Genomic DNA, 22,170 nt, shown 5'->3' with positions numbered 1-22,170 from the left:
GGGACGATGGGAGGAGGAGACTTGGTCCAAAGGCATAGAGAGATTAAGAAAGGTCTGATATACTCATGTGGCACAATGTGAGAATGGGTTGTGTAATGCTGTAGTACATGCAGCTGCCCTAAAGCAAAGACTTCAGTAGATCAATTGTTTGACAAAACAGAACTCCATGTAAGTGAAGAAAATCTCCCCTCTATCCATCCCTACCACCAGAATTACCACTTTTGCTAAACAATGACTTAACGGTGAGCAATTCCCCCAAATGCCAGTGTGACTGCAGCCTTGACTAGTTGGTTGCACCAAGCTCTACAAATGACTGGTCAGAATGTTTGAAGACCACAGCACCTACAAGATACCGTTATTATTGTGAGCTCTTAAAATATTTGTGTGTAAAAAACAATCCTTGCTAGGCTCATTAGTTCCCTGCTTCCAGCTCACATGTTGCTGTGTCTAGATGAAGAGACCGGCAGAAGAATTTGGGGTCCTCAAGGTCACTTAACATTTATCCACAAACCCAGAAAAGTCCTTCAACCTTCAAAGCTCTCTATAGGGACAGCTGCAAAAGGAGCAGCTTACAGCAGTGATAAGAAGGTCTGTCACATGCAGAAAGAAGGCCACAACCAATTAACATAATACCTTACAAAGAAGAGCAGATTAACGTGTTGGCTGACAGCAGCATGCTTCTCAACACGAACACCGAAGACATGCTGGATGCAGTCCATTATGGACGAGATCCCGACCAGCGCATAGAGAAGTGTGTGGGACAGATGTGAGGAATACAAAAGCTAGCTGTAGTTTACAGTTGTAGCAAAGTGCACCATGTCAGATGACAAACCCTCAGTCAGATCTCTCAACATGCAGATTCTTTCCCCCATTTAGGATTTGGGGCATAGCCAAAGATGACAACTGCTGTGAAAATCCACACGCGAAATGACTCTGGGGACAAGGACAGAACATGTGGAAATCAGCAGCGTGCAGACTTAAGGACAAAGCAGATTTCTGTATCCTGAAAGGATAAATACAGAATACAATAGAGCAATACAATATTAGCCAAGGAAATCAGACTAGCAATGTCTTATGTACACGTAGCAGAACCTTTCCAAGCGTAACTTGACGTGTGAAGGTTGAAGGTGGTCACTTTCAGCGGAGAAGAAATCTAGCATAAAACTGCAAGACAATCTTTAAAAACCAGAAGAAAAACCTCTGCAGATTCCTCAGAATAAAAAAAAAAAAAGCAGCCTGTCGATGTAGTGAAGGTCACGTCTCCACTTTGCTGGCACTGCTGATAATCTGACTCCATACAGTGTGTGCACCTCGCCTATAGTACACTGAAGTGCGAGATCAAGTGTTATTGGCAGTTTATTATATGGCAGTTTATTATATATGGAGGTAAACCTTCTGTGTTATCGGATTGTGATAGTCTATGGATATTCTAGTGACAGCGCCACTCCAATACCTTTCTTTTCCCTGAGAAGGGACACTTGTGATCATTGTTATATTGGAGGAAGTGAGACATTTCCTCATATTTCATAAAATACAATATATTCTTCATAATCGGCTCTATGTTTAGCCTGGGAAGCACAGCGTGTGAAAGTACTACAAGAGGAAAAGGTAATCCTGCAAAAAAAGGCTACAATTCTATACTATTCTGACCTTCATATCCTCCCAATTAGAGGAGAAGCGGCATGTACTGAGAAGAAGCAGTCCCAGAACACGCATCGGACCACGGCGTCCCCGAGATGGGGGGTACGTGACGTGCGGGCGAGCAGGCAGTATCGGCCACTGTGGGATGGCGTGAGAAGCACACAGGGCCAGGCTGCAGCGGATACTTGTTTTACAAACTGTTTGTGTTTGGTGCGTGAGGACTGGGCACAAACCCAAGGCACAAATACAGCAACAATGCCGCCTTTCTTCTAACACTCGCACATAGAGGACAGAAGCTAATTGCCAGCTACTGCAAACAGTACGAACATAGCAATATGATGGTCAGACCCATCATTAACAGAGAAACCACCATTAACCCTAGAAACGGTCTAATGATGGTGAGGAAGACATGTGGGTGGTCAAAATGCAAATGTGACAACTAGGGAGGCTTACATAGATGTATATATGAACACATTTATAAAGTTAAGGCCATCGCTCTCTATCAACACAAAAGATGAACAATCTAGCAAGCTGCTTGAACTGATCTCTAGTTTTAGAGTCTATTTTCATCCAGAGCTGCATTCATAATTCTGCTAGTGGTAGAAATCTGGACCGCACATATAACATATATGTTACCAAATGAAACCCATAGACCATACCGTGTATAGACTGTTGGGAGATCGCAGCTCAAGGACAGGAGTACAGTAGCCAAATGCTGCTGTGGATGATAATTGATTATAAAGCATTCTGGGAGGCCAGATCAGCATGTGGTAGGATTAGAAGTGGGGAGAAAAAAAATACATACATTTTCAGGTCTGCATATAGTTCCTGCATTTATTGACAATACATTGGCTTTGTATTCAGGAGGAAGGTCTGGAGGAGGCCCGATGTGCAGACGATTTACAGGAAGCTGTTCTACCACAAGCCATAAATCCTGCCCAATTAACATTCAAGTTCATCCGGTATATGAGTAGCACGGTGACACAATGTATGTGAAGGGTCACTCATGTGGCCACACAGGACACATCCACCCAACCGTTAGATTATAGCTGATGGACAAAGTGTTACTGAACACATCTAGGGAATGTGCTCACACTGCGCATTTACAGCAGATTTATATGCACCAAAAACCAACGTGTCAGCAGGAAAAATACAGGAAAATATTCTGTGTTGTGCATTTTCTTCCCATTCATTGAATTTTTCAAAAACGCTGAAAGAATTGACAAGCTGGAAATCTGACATAACCGTGATAATCCTGCAGCCTGTCATTAGGAATGGCCAAATTATACAACGGGCGACAGCCTTGGAGGTTCTAGCTAGACAGTATGGGGGGCGCGCACACACACACACACACACACACACACACACACACACACACACACACACACACACACACACACACACACACACACACACACACACACACACACACACACACACAGTGTTTGCCGATATCCCCTTACCATTTGTGGCATATTAGTACATGGGAGGGGCCAAACATTTGATGCCGGGTGACGCCCATGGCACCATCTGCAAAGCCACCATTTTGGATTCAACTTTATTTCAATGGGTAGGGGGTGATGTGACATCAAACACAGAATTGCAGAAGAAAAACAATGGTGTGCTCATTTTTAACGTAGCATTATTCATTATTGAGTTATTGACACATTTGTGACATGGAACAACAATAGTAACCCACTAAAGGATGTGCTCAAAGTGCTGCCCATTGTGTTTAATTGTCAACACTTGACACACTGACAGCAATACCACAGAAGAAATGCTACCACAGGCCTCTTGGATCTGTTTTACGTTCCCCACATCCTGGATCTGCGGTATTGCTCTCGATGTGTCAAGAGGGGGAGAAGAGAATCGCGTTGCCAATTCAACACAATGGGCAGCACTTTGATCACATCCTTAAGAGTACTTTCACACTTGCGTTATTTTCCTTCCGTTACAATCCGCCCTTTTAGGAAACAGCGGAATCAGTTAACGGATTCCGCTGTTTCCCATAGACTTGTATGGTTGACGGATTGTACCAAAAGGACCTGCGTTGCTTCCGCTGGGCGACGCTCCGTTGCTTCCGCCCAGCGGGAGGAACGCAGCATGTAACGTTCTTTTGAGCAGCGGAGTCCTCTGGATTTAACTGCGCATGCTCTTTTTTTTCTTAAAATCAAACTTTATTTTGGCTCGCGGTGGCCGAACGTTCAGCTGAGCGTCCGGCCATCAGCAAGCGACAGCGCTCAGCTGAGCGACTGGCCGCCGGCATGCCCGGCAGCCGGCAAGTGACAGCGCTCAGCTGAGCGCCCGCCCGCCGGCATGCCCGGGCGCCGGCAAGTGACAGCGCTCAGCTGAGCGCCCGGCAAGTGACAGCGCTCAGCTGATCACCCGGCGGCCGGCTGCAGGGAGCGTTCAGCTGATCGTTCACTATAGTCTGCCGCTGGTAAAACCGTGAAAAAAAAAAAAAAATCAAAACGAATTGCGTTGTTTTACAGCATCCGTTACACAACGCAATGCAACGGATACCGTTCAACGCAAGTGTGAAACTAGCCTTAGTGGGTTACTGTCGTTCTTCTTGTGCAATTCTCTAATATGTCACATGACCCCCTTCCCATTGAAAAAAGTAAAGTTGAATTCAAAATGGCGGCTTTGCAGACTGTGCTGTCGCGGGCGGAGGAGGGGACGCCGCGCTCTCCCACTGCTGCTCGGGTCCGGCTGCCGCTGCTGCTCGGTGGCTCGAGCGGTGGGCCGGATCCCGGGGACTCTAGCGGCGCTCCTCGCCCGTGAGTGAAAGGGGGTTGTTGGGTGTGGGGATGGTTGATTGTCCGTGACGCCACCCACGGTTGTGGTGATTTGTAGCACCACCACTGCTCAATATGGGGATCCCGGGAGTGGTGATGCGGAGAAGCCAGGTGTTGTGTTGCCCCTCCGTGGGTAGGGGTTGGTGATCCCGGGGCCCAGTGATGGTGTGGAAGGTGCAGGGCCTGGTGGGCGCAGGGACGCGGGGGCAGCGCTGTGCCTTGCGGCACTGTGGTACTCACTCAGCCTGAGACGTTGACACAGTTTTACGGTAAACCACACGGCTGGAAAGACTGTTCCCACGGACGGCTGCACTTGCTCTCCCAGTAGGTAACGGTGATGTCCCTTTGACCTGCACCTAGTGTTTCTGTGTTGGTAGCGATGGGTTCCCACCGGTAACCTGCTCCCCGGCTTGGATATGGGCCGGAGGAGCCCCACTTTGCCCGCAGGCGCTAGCCCTGAGAAACTGGTGCCCTGGCGGTGGCGGTGTTTCTCCTCAATGGTTGGACTGTTGCCTTCAGTCGGGACTTGGTTGTTGGGGGAATCGACGTCCCCTTCACTGACGGATTCGGCAAATTATGGCGACTCCTAGCCTTGCCAGGGTCCGAGAGGCCCCTGCCCTGGTGCTGACTGTCCTTCGTATACTGCTCCAGACCGCCGGGCCACTACCCGTCCGCGGTCCTTCCAGCAACCTCCGAGCAGTCCCCCTCCAGACGATCACCGCTGTTGCTGACCTTGCTGACACTGTCCTGCACTTTGCCGGACTAACTTCAGGGCTTTCTAAGCTCCCTTTACTCTTTTCTTCTTTGCTCCACTACCACTTCACTTTCACTTCACTGTTTACTCCTTCCTCACTCTAGCTTTTCCCTGAGCTGACTGCCTGGTTCTTCCCGCCTCCAGAGCTGTGAACTCCTCGGTGGGCGGAGCCAACTGCCTGGCCCACCCCCTGGTGTGAACATCAGCCCCTGGAGGAAGGCAACAAGGGTTTTGGTAGCTTTGGTGTTCCTAACTGGGATGTAGGGTGTGGTGGTGTGATGAACTGTGACCCCTGGCTTGCCCAGGGCGTCACAGTGCCATGGGCGTCACCCAGCATCAAATGTTTGGCCACTCCCATGTACTAATATGCCACAAACAGTAAGGTGATATTGGCAACAACTTCCATTTTATCAGGGTGTAGCCATATTAAGGCCCACAATGTAGCATAATACACACACCCTTTAGAGTAGAGCCGCATGTTCTCTGCAACACAGATTGCTGCAGGAGTTTGCTGTCAATGTTCACTTCTCCATTGAAGATCATGGATTAGATATGGTGGAAGTCTTTTCCCATTCTGCCGCTGTATAAGCTGAGGATCTTGCACTCTGAACATATCCTGTGAAGGAACTTTTCCCAATATCATGAAGCTAGAATGTGGCACCAACAGAAAGATGATTTGAAGCTCACTCCCTACGATTCCAGTGCGAGGCTGATGCCAGGTATAACTGTACACGAGCACCACATTACCAGCACTGCCCCATCTGAGCACAACACGTCGGCTTAGTGAAGGATGCACACGGGCCCTGGTGACAAAGCAGGTCAACTATGATCCATAACTGGGATTACATCATGCAGTATAGGACCTAGAAATATCAAGTACTCATTTGGTAGTTCCTTATAGTAAGGCAGCAAGCTTCCCATATGCAGGCTCCCAGGTCCTCTGCAGCCATTGATGCCTATGCACTGCTGGTGAACCCAGGGGGCCCCATAGACCAATATCCAGGATGTTCTACTTACTATTCTAAGACGAGGATGACTTCTGTCGCTGTTTCATACACTTCGTGTAGCTTGATGACCCAAGGGTTGTCGTTTGCAAGCTCCAAGACCGCAATCTCGTGCAGGATTTCCATACGACAGTCCTGGCCCTTTCTCCGTTTTCTCATAATCTTTGCTGCAAACTCTTTTTCAGTTTCTTTTTCAATACATTTTCGAACCACAGCAAATTTTCCCCTAAGAGGACAAACAAAAATATTAGTAGAAATAAACTTCAGGGTATGTTTGAAAGACGTGCGGCAAAGCCCCTATAAAGCCCAAAACTACACATTCACCTGAAAAACATAGGCAAGCATAGGTAGATTTGGCACATACCTGTACCTTCTAAAGGGAAATACAAATTCACATGCTGCTCTAATATTCAGGGGATTGCCCACAAATATTTCTGAGACTGCAGTAGTCATTAAGAGGCATTATAGACCGATCCCTTAAGCCCAAAGGCCATCAACCTGCAGATATGGGGTCTAAAAGGTGTGCGGCCACTGCACTGAAAGCTGGGCAAATGGAAGGCGATGTGGCGCCTGCGTCATCACAAAGACTAGCTGCATGTGTACTTCAATATGTATAACATGTATTGCCAACTTTAATTAGGATTTGGTTTTCTGTTCTGTTCACCACATACACACATTCACCCACACTCCTTTACTGGGGCTGGTCACCGGTGCTGATAAAGCTTGTGTGTGCCCCAGAAAGAGAAAGGGGGGGGGGAGGGGAGCTTAGTGTGAGGTAAGTCAGTTGGAACGTTTTGTCGTGCGTTAAAATGACGCAGAGTGGCAGATTCCGTCGGTGTATGTTGTTTTTATAATGGACGTCTATGATGGCGGATTCCGTTAGAATCCGCCATTTGACGGATTCCGTTAACATATCCGTCTTTACACAACTGCGCATGCGCAGTTGTGTAAAGTCAAGAAAAAAAAACAAAAAAATAACGGATTCCGTTTTGCACGATCCGTTGTGCCACTATATGCAACGCATCCGTCACACAACTCAATGCAACGGATGCCGTTCGACGCAAGTGTGAAACTAGCCTTAAAGCACCACTCCAGCTTTTTTTTTATTGCACCGCTGGAGTGGCGCTTTAAATTCAAGTCCCCAGCCCCCTCTTATTTTCACATTCATAGTCTATCCTTACTGCGGTTATCTGGCTCCGGTGATTTGTGATCTGCTGGCAGCTCCAGTGTTTCGTGGAGCGCACCGGAGGTCACGACTTAGAGCCTTGTTCTGGCCCCCATGAAAATGCATTGGGAGCTTGTGATGTAACTTCTCACTTCCAGTCTGTGAAAGGTGACGCTGCCAGGAGGTGAGTATATGACAGGGGACCAATTCAGTGCTGAAAAAAACCCTGCTGAAGTGGTGCTTTAAGCATTTCTTTCCCAGTGCTGGATATACAGCAACACTGCTCAAAATTGCTGTATAATGCTGAAGTCCTAGGCATGTTCCAGGGAGATAGATCATAGCAGATCCTGCCCCCTATGCATGCAGTATATGGGGACATCATAGTCAACCTCCACCCTCTAGGGAAGACAGGTAATGAACAATGGAGAATGCAAGTGTAGAAAAAAAAAAAACTCCAATTCACACAATGGCCAGAAATCAAACCTCATGTCAACATTTATTCCCTTTAGCAACAATAAAATGATTAAGATGTCTAGAACCTAAAAACTTTCCTTAGCATTTGTCAACATGCTGCGGCGGTGTGTATTCTATTCCCACTCTATAGACACCACATTTTTATCAAAGATTATATTCTATATACACCAATATATAGTCTGCCCAGAAATATGCAGAGGAAGCAGAGAGGTTCACTGGCAAATTACCGTTTAGAGCATAGTCACCCTTTCTCGTTTTTGCCATGAAAAACACAGCATTTTACATTCCAAGCAAAGTCAATCAGATTTCTGAAATCTTAGGCACATGCCGCCGCCGCCCCCCCCCCCCTTGTTGATTTAGGGTACATGCCCAAGAAGAGTTTTTTTCCTACCCTCAAGGAAACAGAAGTTTAGGTATTCCTGTTATTACTCCATTTTTAATTGTTTGTGTGCTGCTCCCCCCCCCCCTCTCATTTTATTGTAAGCACGGCATTATTTAGTTTTATATTAAAGCCAAAAACTTTAATAAGTTTGGACCTTATATGCTCTAAAACAGGGGTCCCCAACCAGTCGCTCGCAAGCCACATGTGGCTCGCCATCGGTCTCCAGAAATCTAGCAGTACATGGCCGCGGGCCGTCTTTCTCAGAGCCGGCATTTTTTGGTGGGCAGACTGGGCAGCTGATTCAGGGCCCCCACGCTCTGAGGGGCCCCCAGCCTTTAAATCATAAGCTTCTGTGATCGTACAAGTTATGTATGATCACTGAAGCTTCTGCAATTGCAGAATTACCTTTGGGGACATCACAGTCATGTGGCTCACCTAAGGTCCTAACACTGCACGAGTCCCCAGACTGCACATATGCAGTGTCAAGGACCTGGAACCAAGCCTCTATTCAAATGTATACGCGTCTTTCAGGTGCACGTACATTTGAACAGAGCGGCGACATATGACTGACGCAGAAGAGCTCCTCTGCACCACACAGACATGCAGTCATCACCGGGGCTGGGGCTGCAGAGAAGAGCAGGAGGACACGCAGGGACAGGTAAGCACTCCAGTAAAAGCCGAAGAGGACATGTAACTACCATGGTTGCAGAGATCGCCAGTGCGACAGGGCCTAGGCCTGCCCCAGCCACTGATTCAGATGGATGCGTGTCGATGGCATGCATCCTGCTGAAATACATCGCAATAGACACTCGTCGGGTACGTGTACTGTGATGTGCCGGTTGCCGATTAAGGCCATGAATATTCATTGCTCACAACGCGCACAATCGTGGGCAGGGGGGAGCAGAGAATACGCTGACAGCTGCCGGTGCTGTAAGGGTTGTGGCTAAATTCCAGTGGGAAGAAGGACCTGTGGGCGTGGCGATGTTTCCTCCCATCCACCATACTCATGCAGGGGTGAAGCCCCCCTGTGCCCACCCATCTTTGGGTCTTACCTCCAGACCCCCGCTTCTATTATAATCAACTTTATGCCCACGTGGACTTAGAAGAATAAAGTATATTCATGGTATCAGCTATGATGGTGGAGGCCACATGGGCATGATGTCAGCAGAGGTCCCTCTGGCAACTGGGATTTAGACATTACCGTACTATAAGTGAACGCGCATCACACTGATGTCACACGCTGAGCATACGCTGGTCAGTTACCATGCCAGTGTCGCAGGGGGAGCACAGGTTAGGAGAGTACAATCGTTAATATATTTTTATTTATTTTTTTTTTACTGTGGGCTGGGGTGGGACTATACCAGGAGGATGGGGATATGCTTGGGACATACCAGGATGGGGCTATATACCAGGATGGGGACATGATGGGAGCATATATACCAAGATGGGGTCATGATGGGAACATTTACCAGGATGAGGCCATGATCAGGGATATGACATGTGGTCTGGTCATAGTGTCGTGGTATTTCTCCCTTGTATGTGGTAATATTCAGTTACTAAGTGATCTAATTATGGTGTGGTGGTATTATTCTCTTGTATGTGGTTGTACTTGATCACTAGGTGTTGGTAAAATGTTATCTGGTCATAGTGTCGAGGCATTTCTCCCTTGTATGTGCCTATATTCGGTCACTATGTAGTGGTAATATGTTGTGTGGTCACGGTGTGGCAGTATTTCTCCCTTGTATGATATTATGGGTCTTGGTATAGTGGATTGTGTCGTGTATGGAGGTCACTTTCTCTCCGTTATCAATATGGGGAAGATTCTTTATGTCCAATTGTTGTTTCCGATTTCTACTGCTAAATTGGCTTCGACTAGGTCTTCATCTCTACAATGTGGCTCTTGACCAACTTTCAAAGTCGAATGTGGCTCTCAAGGTAATAACGGTTGGGGACCCCTGTTCTAGAGAATCCATAGCCTTTCTGAGAGAGTATGGCCTTCTGACAGTCAGTATATATTTCGGGGGCTCCTCACCCCGTGTGTTTTATGAGTGGTGGCAGCGTGTTGTGTACCCAAGGTGTGTGGATTGTGTCAGATCGCAATTTACGCTAACTTTGCAGCCTATAACAGGTTAGGTGCAAGAATCAGGTAGACAAGACATGAACCCATGTAGCCCTTATAACCCCATGTCACATGCACATGACATTCTCTATGGTGGCATCTCTCTCCTATTTTTTACATGGAATACTACAGAGTATTATGGTTTTCCATTCCTTTTTCTGTTGCGTACTGAAGGGTACCAACCAGAAGCATTGAAGGTCACTCACTAAAAAAAAACAAAAAAAAAAAAAAAAAAACTCATAGGACTCACTGACCAGACCTTCCCCCGGGTACATGGTAACCGGCTGTACAGAAGTCATGTTTGATACTCCGTATCCTTGTACATGCAGCCATTACTACAACAGATGGCAATTCACGTGAAGGAAAATAGCTAGAAAAAAAAAAAAAAAAAGAAGAAAAAAAGAAAGAGAAGCTCAACCATCCTACAGGTAGATGTGAGGCGCTGTAATGGTGCATGTGCGACAGGTCAGACCCCACCATGGACACAATGGAGACCCGCGGTTGTCCTGCGCATAGCTGTGGCATGAAGTCATGCCGCCCTTCAGCATTGTGCGCTGACCTACTTCTAGGCAAACACAGATTAGCACATTGCATGCCTGAGAGGAGGAAGCACACTGCTGAAGAATAAAGCCATATGGTTGCCAAGTTCTCCAGACTACTGAAGCCTTTCATTTCCAGACACAGGAGTCAAGGAAGGAGAAACAACACATGCAATGTGTACGGCTTCCAATATCGGCCGGGGACACCCTCATGAACAAGGCAGGACTTTACCCATTTTATGCCCAATGTCATGGCACTAATGAAAATATCATTACAATAAATATATATATTTATGTTTAGTGTTCCATGTCACATCATGATCAGTAATTACAGCTTAGAGGTTTCATCTAAGCATAGCTTGAATGTGTTCCTCATGCTTTACACTGCAGGTCTGCCTGTTCAGATTGCCTGCTGTATGTAGGCAATAGTTTAGAACAAGTTCAAATAAATCAGTAATATTTGCCTTCTGATCAATTACAAGCAAGAAGTTGATCACAGATAAATATTACACATATATAGCACTCTGTACTGCTGAGGCTTAAGGGTATGTGCACACGTTGCTTTTTTTTCCGCGCGGAAAAACGCACCCTCTGGCAGAGGGGAGAATAGTAAACAATGCTTTTTGAGAAACAACGCATCGAAAACGCATGCGTTTTTCATGCGTTTTTTTAAGACTTGGGTACCTATACGTCAGAAAACCCCCACAAGTGACACCATTTTGGAATCTGCACCCATCAAGGATTTTATTCAGGAGTATATTAATCATTTTGAATCCACAGCTACTTCCCCCAAAATGTAGCTGTAGCAACAATATTCTCACTGTTAGGCTATGTGGCCATGATCCAGCGACACGGCGTCTAGTAACCAGTGTCAGCCTTCCTGCAGAGATGTGAGTGTTTCCCACGGGAGAACGCAGCTGCCCATGCCCACGATTTGGGTTCAGGCTGCTGTGGAGCTCTATTCTACCTGCAGAGAACACTCATCTACGCAGCATAAATTGACATGCTGAGGCTCGGGAAGCTGCTTCACAGGTCGGTTTATGCTGCAGAGAAAAGAAGCACAGTGGGCATGAGATTTCTAAAAATCCTTCCACTGTGCTTCTACTGCACAACGCAGCGTCATGGACGCAGGGAAAACAATCTGCGCCAAAACGCTGCAAACCCCGATTGTGGGCATCCAGCCTAAAAAGCGTCAATGGAGGTCAAATATATATATACACAACGTCCCACCCCCCCCTGCATATTCTAAGCTGGCACCTTTAGTACCTTTCATGTGGCACTAAAGAATGCCTAGCCTAGTTTTTATCACAAAAACAAAAACAAAAAAAAAAAAAAAAATGGCGTGGGGTCCCCCCTATTTTTGATAGCCAGTCAGGGTAAAGCAGACAGCTGTAGCCTGCAAACCACAGCTGGCAGCTTCATCTTGTCTGGTGATCAATTTGGAGGGCTCCCCAGGTTTTTTTTTTTATTTATAAATAAAAATAAAAAACAACATGGGGTCCCCCCAAATTAGATCACCAGCCAAGGTGAAGCTGACAGCTGAGGTCTGGTATTCTCAGGGTGGGAAGAGCCATGGTTATTGGACTCTTCCCAGCCTAAAAATAGCAGGCCACAGCCGCCCCAGAAGTGGCGCATCCATTAGATGCACCAATCCTGGCGCTTCGCCCCAACTCATCCCGCGCCCTGGTGCGTTGGCTAACGGGGTAATAAATGGGGTTGATACCAGATGTGTAATGTCACCTGGCATCAAGCCCAGCAATTAGTGATGTCACGGTGTCTATCAGACACCCGACATAACTAATTGACAGTAAACAAAAGCAAAAAAAGACAACAAAAAATTTTTTATTAGAAAAAACACTCCCCAAATCATTCCCTTGTTCTCCAATTTAATAAAAAAAAATGGGTCCGCAGAAATCCATTTGGATGTCCCACGTCGCCTCTGGACCTTTTAGAATATGGGGGCACGTTCAGGGAACATATCCCCCATTTTCTAGGAGGGCAGACCCTCCATTTGAGGAGAGTGGGTGCAAAAATCTGCACCCACTCTCCCCGGGTCACAGCTGCAGAGTGCCGAGCAGCCAGCACAGCTCACACTGAACACAGTGCTGGCTGTCAGCTGCTCGGCACATGTGACCGGCCGGCGTCTGCTGTGAAGGAGGAGGGAGCCGCGGGGGATCAGCGCTGCGACCGGACAGGTATGTATGACACCGGGGGGGAATTGGGGTGACCGGGCAGGGCCTGGGTGCATTTTTCTGTCGCATGTTTCAAGGCACATGCGACAGATAACATAGGAGCAGGGCGGCCGGTGCGCTACTGTGCGCGCGGCCATGTTGGATTTTCGGGAGGGGGGGGGGGGGGGGGTCGGGGCGGGCACTTTGGTGACACCGGGGGCTTTGCAAGGAAGTGAGGTCAACAGGAAACCTCTTGACCTCACTTCCAGGTAAATGCCTGCGTTCTGTGTGCCGACAAAGCCCGCGGACCGCAACAAAAAAGCAGGTCCATGCGGTGTAGCTGCGTTCTGACCGCACATCATTGATTTCAATGGGGGAGAGAACGCAGCCACAACGCACAAAAGAAGTGACATGCTGCTTTTCTTTCTGCACCGATTTTTGGCATCCAAAATGCTGCGGAAAGAAATGCAGCGTGTGCACTGATTTTTCAGCTTTCCCATACACTTTGCTGGGAAAGCTGAACGCATGCAATTTGCCACTGAAACGCTGCGGTTCAAAACGCAGCGTTTCCGCGGTAAAAAACGCAACGTGTGCACACAGCCTAAAAGAAGGGGGTGGGAGAAGGCCAAAAATCCTGTAAGGAAGTAGTGCTTCCCAAATTCACCTGTCTTTAGATAGTATTTAAAAGGGATATTCCCACCTCTTAGTGTCCCAATATGTAGTAGGTGTAATAAAATATCATCCACCATCCTGAATACTCATCTATCTCTAATTAGAGATGTAGTATACCGTAGTTCTCCTGATCTAGTCCTGTCTCTTACCTCATGCGCAGGGCATTGCAGCTTAGGTATCCATGCTTACGTCCACTAAGTTAGTTGCTAGTGGTTGTAACCATGGATACATAAGCTGCAATGCCCTGCACATGAGGTAATGGGCATGGCTATATCAGGAGAACTATATTACTTTTCTAACTGAAGAAATTTGCTAATATTACACACACCACATAATGGGATAGGATCCTGGTCATGAATATAACCCATTAAGGCCATGTTCGCATAGGGTCATTATTTAGCCATCCTTGGCTAAATCAGATGGATGAGAATAATACAGTCAGTCATTCAGAGGTCTGTCATTTTGAAGCACAGGATATGAATACATGCTGCACTAGTCTATACTTTTTCTTTGCAATGGATCTCTATGGTGGATGGAAACCACATCATCTATTCTGATAATGGCTGCTGCCAAGTGACCCATCTCTAGGAAACAAGTAAATAGGGAGGGCATCACTTGGCCACTGGGATCACCCCTGGCACTAAAATGCATAATCAAGTCACCCATCTTATGAGGGTCTACACCTCATATGCAGGGTGCACACAGCCTAAAGTGACAGAACACTAAACCCCAAGGTCAAAAAGGGTTTATACCAATATATTAAAGGCCCACGCCACTGATAAATGCTTCAAATTCATTGAAAGGCAAACACCTCTTAATTTGGCATATCTTACCCCTGCACACCCCTCACCAAGACTGGTGCACAGAACCAGTCCTAAGGAATCGGGGCCCGAGTGCTCATCTGTAACTTCATACTTCTACTTTCATTCCTAATTACATAATATTGAGATTTTGTGAGTGACAGCTCTAATTACATGTGAATGTGCTTCCAGCAAGTCCTGTGCCAGGCCAAAGACGTGGAAGCAAATGTTCATCCAACTCATTACAAATTGGTACAATGCTGCACTACCATCTGCTCATTAAGAACCAGAGACAAGTCATTAATATTAACACGCGAGAACATGGCGGCTTCATTCCTCAACATGGATAACAAGTATACCTGTAAAACTGGTCAGAGAGAATGGCAGCTGGTATGCATGTGCCAATGAAAGGGAATCTGTCACCAGGAATTGCCACAATCTGAGAGCAGCATAATGTACAGACAGAAACCCTGATTCCGACGATGTTATACAGGGCTCCATATTCATGAGCTCTGTCTCACTACTAAATGGCAGCTTTCTGCCTATGCAGAGTGTATACAGAAAGCTGACAGTGGTGCAGGCAGGGTTATACTGAGCTCTGCATTCAGAGAACTGCAGCAGAGAAAAATCATTTTATCAATACAGAAGCAAAAATCCCAGCAGGAGATAAATGACTGGAATCTGGGTCTCTGCTCTCAGACAAGGTAGGAAAAACAGCCAAAGTGGCAACAAAAGGTTCCAGGGTCCTCAAGCATCTCTGCTTCATACTCAAGCAGTTTAAGAGAATTTGTCACCATGTTTTTGCTATGTTATCTGAGACCAGCATAATATAGGGGCAGAGAGCCTGATTCCAGCAATGTGTGAGGGCTGCTTGCTGTCAATTTGCCCATGTAAGTGTACACAGACGGCTGCTTATCAGTGGTGATGTGGGCTGGGGTTAGGCCTAAGCCACACGGCATGAAAATCCGAGCGAGTAGAATGCAATGTTTTATCGCATTCCACTCGGACCAATATTACCCTGTGTCCCAGCACCAATGAGCGATTATTTTCTCATCCCTAATCGGACCGAAAAAAAAAACAATCGCAGCATGCTGCGACTGTAATGCGAGTCTTGTTCCTCTCGCACCCATTCAAGTCTGTAGGGCGAGAAAAAAAAAAAATAAATAAATATCGCACTGCACTTACAGTACACCGGTGTACCGCGAGTGTAAGGTGAGAATGGCAATAGGTTTGCAATGGCAAAATCCCTCCATCCCCTCCTCAGTGCTGGACCTCCCCCCGCAGCTGTGGTCTGATCGCATGATTGGACCTCAGTTGCAGTGACACTCGGCTCCTGCTGTACTGCCAGTGCGAGCCAAGTGTCATGTGAGGATCGCAGTAGATCCCCGTGTGGCCCCAGAGAGCTCAAATATGGAGGACTACATAACAGTAAGTAGGTTTACAAGTTTTCTAGTGATAAAATCACTGGTTTAATCAGCAGGAGATTATCTAATATGCATCAAGCAGCCCAGTAAGTGACATTGCTGGAATCAGGGTCTCTGTCACCAGGCATTTCAAACCAAGTTCAACAACGGAGAAAATAAACTTGTGTAATGTCTATGTATGGGCTTACTCAGCATTATGAGTGAGGAAGTATATGGACTCGGCACAATCTCCTTAAAAATAACTTGAATCCTTAATTGAAAAATTATTTGTTAAAAATCAGCCAACAAACGCATTGCACCAAGTGTGATACAGGAGAAACTTAACGCGTTTCGGACATAGTATTAAAAACAAAAAAGTCCTTAGTCATAGGACTTTTGTTTTTAATACTATGTCCGAAACGCGTTAAGTTTCTCCTGTATCACACTTGGTGCAATGCGTTTGTTGGCTGATTTTTAACAAATAATTTGTCAATAAAGGATTCAAGTTATTTTTAAGGAGATTGTGCCGAGTCCATATACTTCCTCACTTCCACTGCTTCACCGGCGTGGACTGGCCGGAGGACTTCGTGCACCCTGAGGATTTTTGTGGCGTCGGATGACAGGTGAGCTGAAAACCACTTCACTATTGTTACTCAGTATTATGCATCTTTTGGCAGGGGAACAATCTCTGGACAGCACATACTCCCTAGAACAGACAGCCCACTATCATATCTCATACAGGTAGGCCTGTACACAATGTATAAGGCCACACACCACCATGCCTCACATGCTCTCTTTACATAACGCTTGGTCTATTTGGCAAAAGCATCAGAGCTCAGAGGACGCCTATAGCCTCCCATCATCTGGAACAGTCTGCTGTATACACAATCCCATCATCTGGAACAGTCTGCTGTATACACAGTAAGGTGTGAGCCTCAGCTTTAATCCTTCAGGAAGCTTACCAAGATCTACAGACCCATATGTGACCAGTGCTCTCTAACATATTCCCAATTACAAAGCCATTAGCACAAGCCTAACTACTGACAGTAATCTCCCACATAACAGGAATGGCCGGTTTTACCCGTGCATTTGCACATCTATGAGGCTAACTACACTATCCTGGACAGCAGGGAGGCGAACATTACAGGAAACAATTGGGATTACACTAATGTAAATCACCAGCACTGGATAAGGGGTGTCAGCCCAAATAGGACAATGCATGTGAACTGAGGGAGGGGATCAATTGTTTGGCAAGCTTCCACATGGCAACCAAGCTGGTGCGGAGACCAGAAAAAGCAATGAAACTGACCAGACAAGGCAAGAATCACTAGAGAAGGGCAATATTAATAGGGAACCACGCACAGAAGAGAAGCCTCCTGCATCTAAATGCCCTGTACACACACACACGTAATCACATACATATTAGATGGGTCACATCCAGAAACCTGAGTAATTTGTAGCTGACATCACCATGATGAAGATCTTTACAAGCACTTCCCTTCCTCTTTAAGAAATTAATGTGACTAAACAGACGTGACGGCATTAATCAGGAGAAAAGGCTAAGTTCACATTTCCGCTAAAATCTATCAGTCACAATCCGCTGCTCTTGTAAACAGCGGAATCCGTTTAGCGGATTCCGCTGCTCCCATAGACTTGTATGAGCAGCGGATTGTGACTGATGATGCTGCGTTGCACCCTCCGCCCGACTGATCAGTCGTGGAACGACTGACCGCCGGGCGGGAGGAACGCAGCATGTAACGTTTTTTGAGCAGCGAGATCCGTCGGATTTCGCTGCGCATGCTCTCTGGCTCCCTGCACACGTCACCAGCTTTGGTTGGTTACCCGATATTTACCCTGGTTACGGTGCAAGGAGCCAGCGCTAAGCGGTGTAGGCCCGTAACCAAGGTAAATATCGGGTAACCAAGGTAAACATCGGGTGCTTTGCTGTTACCCGATATTTAGGCTGGTTACGTGTGCAGGGAGGCCGACACTTCCCCGCTCCCTCCCGCACTCCGCACATGTATGTACACACACACACACACACACACACACACACACACACACACACACCTGTCCACAGCCATGCAGACAAGCACTGACACCCTCGTCTGGCCCCGCCCCCTGCTCGGCTCCGCCCCCTCCCGCACTTTGCATGTGCACACACACATACATACATACATACATACATGCACATACACACTCACTCACTCACACATACACTCACCTGTCCCCAGCCATGCAGACCGCAGCACTTCTACTGACATCCTCAGCGCCTGGCCCCGCCCCCCGCTCGGCTCTGCCCCAGAACTCCGCCCCCCGCACACAACGGAATCCGACAAAGAATTCTGTTCTTTGTCATCCGTTGTACAGCGTTGAACAGCGCATCAGTCACATGCGTCAAGCGACGCATGTGACTGATACAAATCAACAGAAATGTGAACTTAGCCAAAGCAGCACAATCCTGAATAAAACCGCAGGAGGCAGCATGCACATGTAGTCTGTAGTAGGGAGCCACAGTCCTAAAAAAGGACCACCAACGGGGAGTGATGTCTGCCAACTATGGGGTACACACACAGCGCCCTAACCTTACATATCAAGTAGTGGTAAGTGAGCAGTACCATGCTCGGGTGCACGGTACGAGCAGTTGGACGCTTGGATGGGAGCGACTCATGTACAGAGTATAATGGAAGACCTTCCAGAAAAATGCCCGAGTTCCCCGTTGACTTCCAATATACTCCATACTTGAGTGGCACCCGTCCAAGAGTCCAATTGCTCATTAAGAGTACCGAGCAGGCGAGCATGGTAGTGCTCACTCATCACTGATGCCAAGTAACAGAATACGTATCTTCTGGTGCATTGTAGATTATTGCACATGTGTAAGAACCTCCTTGCATTTACACCATTTTAGGCTACGTTCAGGTCCAGTAATCATGCGTTTCATCGGATCCAGCAGCAATCAGTTACAGAAAAGTTGTGCAGACAGTACTTTTGTCCATTTTTAAATCATTACATTGGAGTCTATGGTGAACGGATAGTTTAATGGATTGCTATTAAGCAGTTTTTCTTTCATTTGTAAAGGAACCAATTGTTGCTTACTGGATCAGTTGCAAATGGAAGATCAATAGCAATCTGTTAACAGATCCGTTTTCCATAGACTCCAACGTGAAAAAAAAAAAAACAAAACAGATCCAGTTAGGGTACTTTCACACTTGCGTTCAGCGCAGTCAGTCACTATGGAGAATAGCGCAGTCAGTTAACGCACTGCACTATTCTCCATAGACTTGAATGGATGACGTACTGTAACACAAGTGTCAGCGTTGCATCCGCCGGACGACGCAGCGTCGTTATTTTGACGCTGCGTCGGGCGGAAGGAACGCAGCATGTAACGTTTTATTTGAGCAGCGGCATCCTTTGGATTTCACTGCGCATGCTCTCTGGCTCCCTGCACCCGTAACCAGGTTACACATCGGGTAACCAAGGAACCCTGGTTATGTGTGCCGGGAGCCCGACACTTCCCCACTCGGCTCCGCCCCCTCCCGCACTCCGTATGTATACACACACACACACACACACACACACCCCAGCGATGCAGTCCCCGCGGCACTGACGTCCTCATCCATGGCCCCGCTCGGCTCCACCCACTTCGCACTCCGCCCTCTGCACACATTGTCGGCGACCGATCGATCAGCTGATCACCCGGCGGCCGGCTACTGAGTGATCAGCTGATCGTTCACAATAGTCTGCCGACGGTAAAACTGTAAAAAACCCAAAACGGATTGCGTTGTTTTGCAGCATCCGTTGTGCCACTATATGCAACACATCACACAACGCAATGCAATGGCTACCGTTCAACGGAAGTGTGAAAAGTAGCCTTAAAATCAATTATTTCAGAACAGAAAAGTTTCTGCACAACGGATTGCTGCTGGATCCATTCTAACATAACTAACTACTGGACATGTGAACTGAGCCTGAACATTACAAGTCTGGGGTTATTAGTTCAGAGGAAAAAAGGGTTTATTTTAAATGGAAAAAGGAAATCCAGTCATTTTCAAAGCTAATATTAGGGTAAGTCACTAATGGCCCTCCCAACCTGTTCCCAGGAGACCTTAACAAAAGCTGGCCATCCACTGTAGATGGCCTTCTGCCTACAGCTCCCCCTCCGCATGTACCCTCAGCCAAGTCTGCATATGTTCTGAATTGGGAAGAGTTAAGGCCCCCATACACAGACCAATGTCGCCTGAACTGCTAACATCAGCAGGTTTGGATGGAAGTCTAATGTGTATGGGGCCTAATGACTTCCCCTGACAGATTTTGATGGGACAAAATTGTCTTTCTAAAATGTGCGCCCCTTGTAGGCCGTTACGGCAGATGCTTCACATGAACTACAACACATTTTTCCCATTAAAATATAGTTAGTTCTAAAAAAAATAAAAAAAAAAAAAAAGGTATGAGTGCGAACCAAACACAAATATCATTCGTATGTGAAAAACCAAACATATGAATGTAACATGGGCAAACAGATCTTATTTTTCAATAGAAGCGCAATGGTATAAGATTGCCAGCATTTGGCCCTCCTGGAGGGTTGAATCCATGTCCTGCATAGTCTGGTATCAGCGATCCGCCCTCCCAGTACAGTGAACAGAGGCCTTGTACACACTTCCCCTCATCCTCTGTGCCACAGAAAACAAAACCGGCCGCGATGATGGCACATAGCAGCTTTCTTGTTATAATCTACAGAAGGTTTTCATCTACAGCTATTTCTCAATGGAGCCCCAAAGCAAATAAGACATTCCATTATCAGCACAGAAAAGCCGGCAGGACCAGCATCATCCTCATTACCCTGCACACATCCCAGTGGGTCCCCATTCATCCAAGCACATAACAGCAACTGAACAGGCCGCTTCATAGGGATAGATTAGCTCGGCTAAATCCCTCCACTAAGCGTGTTCCTGTGCAGCAGACTGATCAAAGGCCGGGCACTATAATGGAAAGCATGTGCTCACTGAGCTCCCGACACCAGTGTCCTACTGTGGCCATGTCCTCAATGACAGCTCCCTGCGAGGGGACAGATAAATCAGGGCCTGACAGCTTGTTTATTTCCCACTGGACAGACATGACTTTTTGCTCGTCCTGTACTTTCACAGTCTTCGTAATGATCCAGGCATTAGTGTGCACACATAGCTCACATACCAGCGTTACCCAGGCCTTCAGCATTCGTCTCACACAAATTAAAATTTCATACACATCAATCACTCCCTGGAGATATTCACTTAGAAAGAAAAAAAAAAAGTGATGACCTTCCTACAAAGTAGAAATTCAATATGGTCACAGTTTATTTTGCAGTATTAAGGCGACTTTTTCCTATTTACAGAAATGAAACCACAGCCCAAGTCATGGTAATACTGCACATAAAAACCATGGCTCCTGCTGCCACCCTGGGCACGCAGCACCAACCTGGGCGAACATCAGCACCACGGCTCCTGCCACCCTGGCCATGCAGGACAGCACCACAGCCACCCTGGCTACGCAAGGGGACACGACATCAGCACCCAGTCCCCTGCCGTCCTGGGCACACAGGGCAGCACCACGTCCCCTGCCACCCTGGGCACACAGGGCAGCACCCCGTCCCCTGCCACCCTGGTATAGACCTCAGGAACATATAAGCACATAAGAATAGAGAATACTTGTCAGACTTGCTTGCTATACACCTCTAATGGGAGGAATAGCTTTGATTTTATGCTCTTTCCCCAAACATGAACATTCTCAAATGTTGTCAATGGGCAGAAGGGGACACATTGCTGCCCAACATCTGCCAGTAACTTCCCCTGTGACTAAACATGGAACATGTTGAAACCCAACAAGCCCACAGACCTCCATAGGGGGCGAGTAAGGACACCATCACAGCCACCCCGATACTGCAGAGATCCACAATTATCATAGTTGTCACCGATTGGAGCAAATAGCACATGGACACACCGCTGCTGGATACTTCGCACATCTAAGTAATATTTGCCACCTGCATCCAATTTGCAATAAACAGAACAGTAATAAAATATGGAATGCAGCCTGTCCCGGCCTTGCCAGATAGTGCTGAAATATGTGCCGAAATATGTACTCTGTCCGGCAGCAATGTTATCCCCAGTGCAAGACACTTGTCATATTAGAACTCATGAAATCCATTATTTCCTTACAGCTGTTGCAAGCATGCATATTACATGGAAGCATAAACTAATGCCGCCACATTAGAC

At 47.0% G+C, this 22,170-nt stretch overlaps 1 protein-coding gene across 1 annotated transcript in view; it reads right to left on the bottom strand.

Annotated features, from left to right (window-relative positions):
- Positions 1–22,170, bottom strand: part of STK17A (serine/threonine kinase 17a) — a 62,527-nt gene that overhangs the window by 30,139 nt on the left and 10,218 nt on the right. The window contains exon 3 of the mRNA XM_075315150.1: positions 6,211–6,423. Within this exon, the coding sequence (XP_075171265.1) occupies positions 6,211–6,423 (213 nt within the window). The remainder of the gene's footprint in view (positions 1–6,210; positions 6,424–22,170) is intronic.

This window comes from Anomaloglossus baeobatrachus, chromosome 6 (genome assembly GCF_048569485.1).
Source record: "Anomaloglossus baeobatrachus isolate aAnoBae1 chromosome 6, aAnoBae1.hap1, whole genome shotgun sequence".
Lineage (NCBI taxonomy): Eukaryota > Metazoa > Chordata > Amphibia > Anura > Aromobatidae > Anomaloglossus > Anomaloglossus baeobatrachus.
Note: the sequence above shows the minus strand (reverse complement) of the source record. Positions and strands in the feature narration are given on the sequence as shown.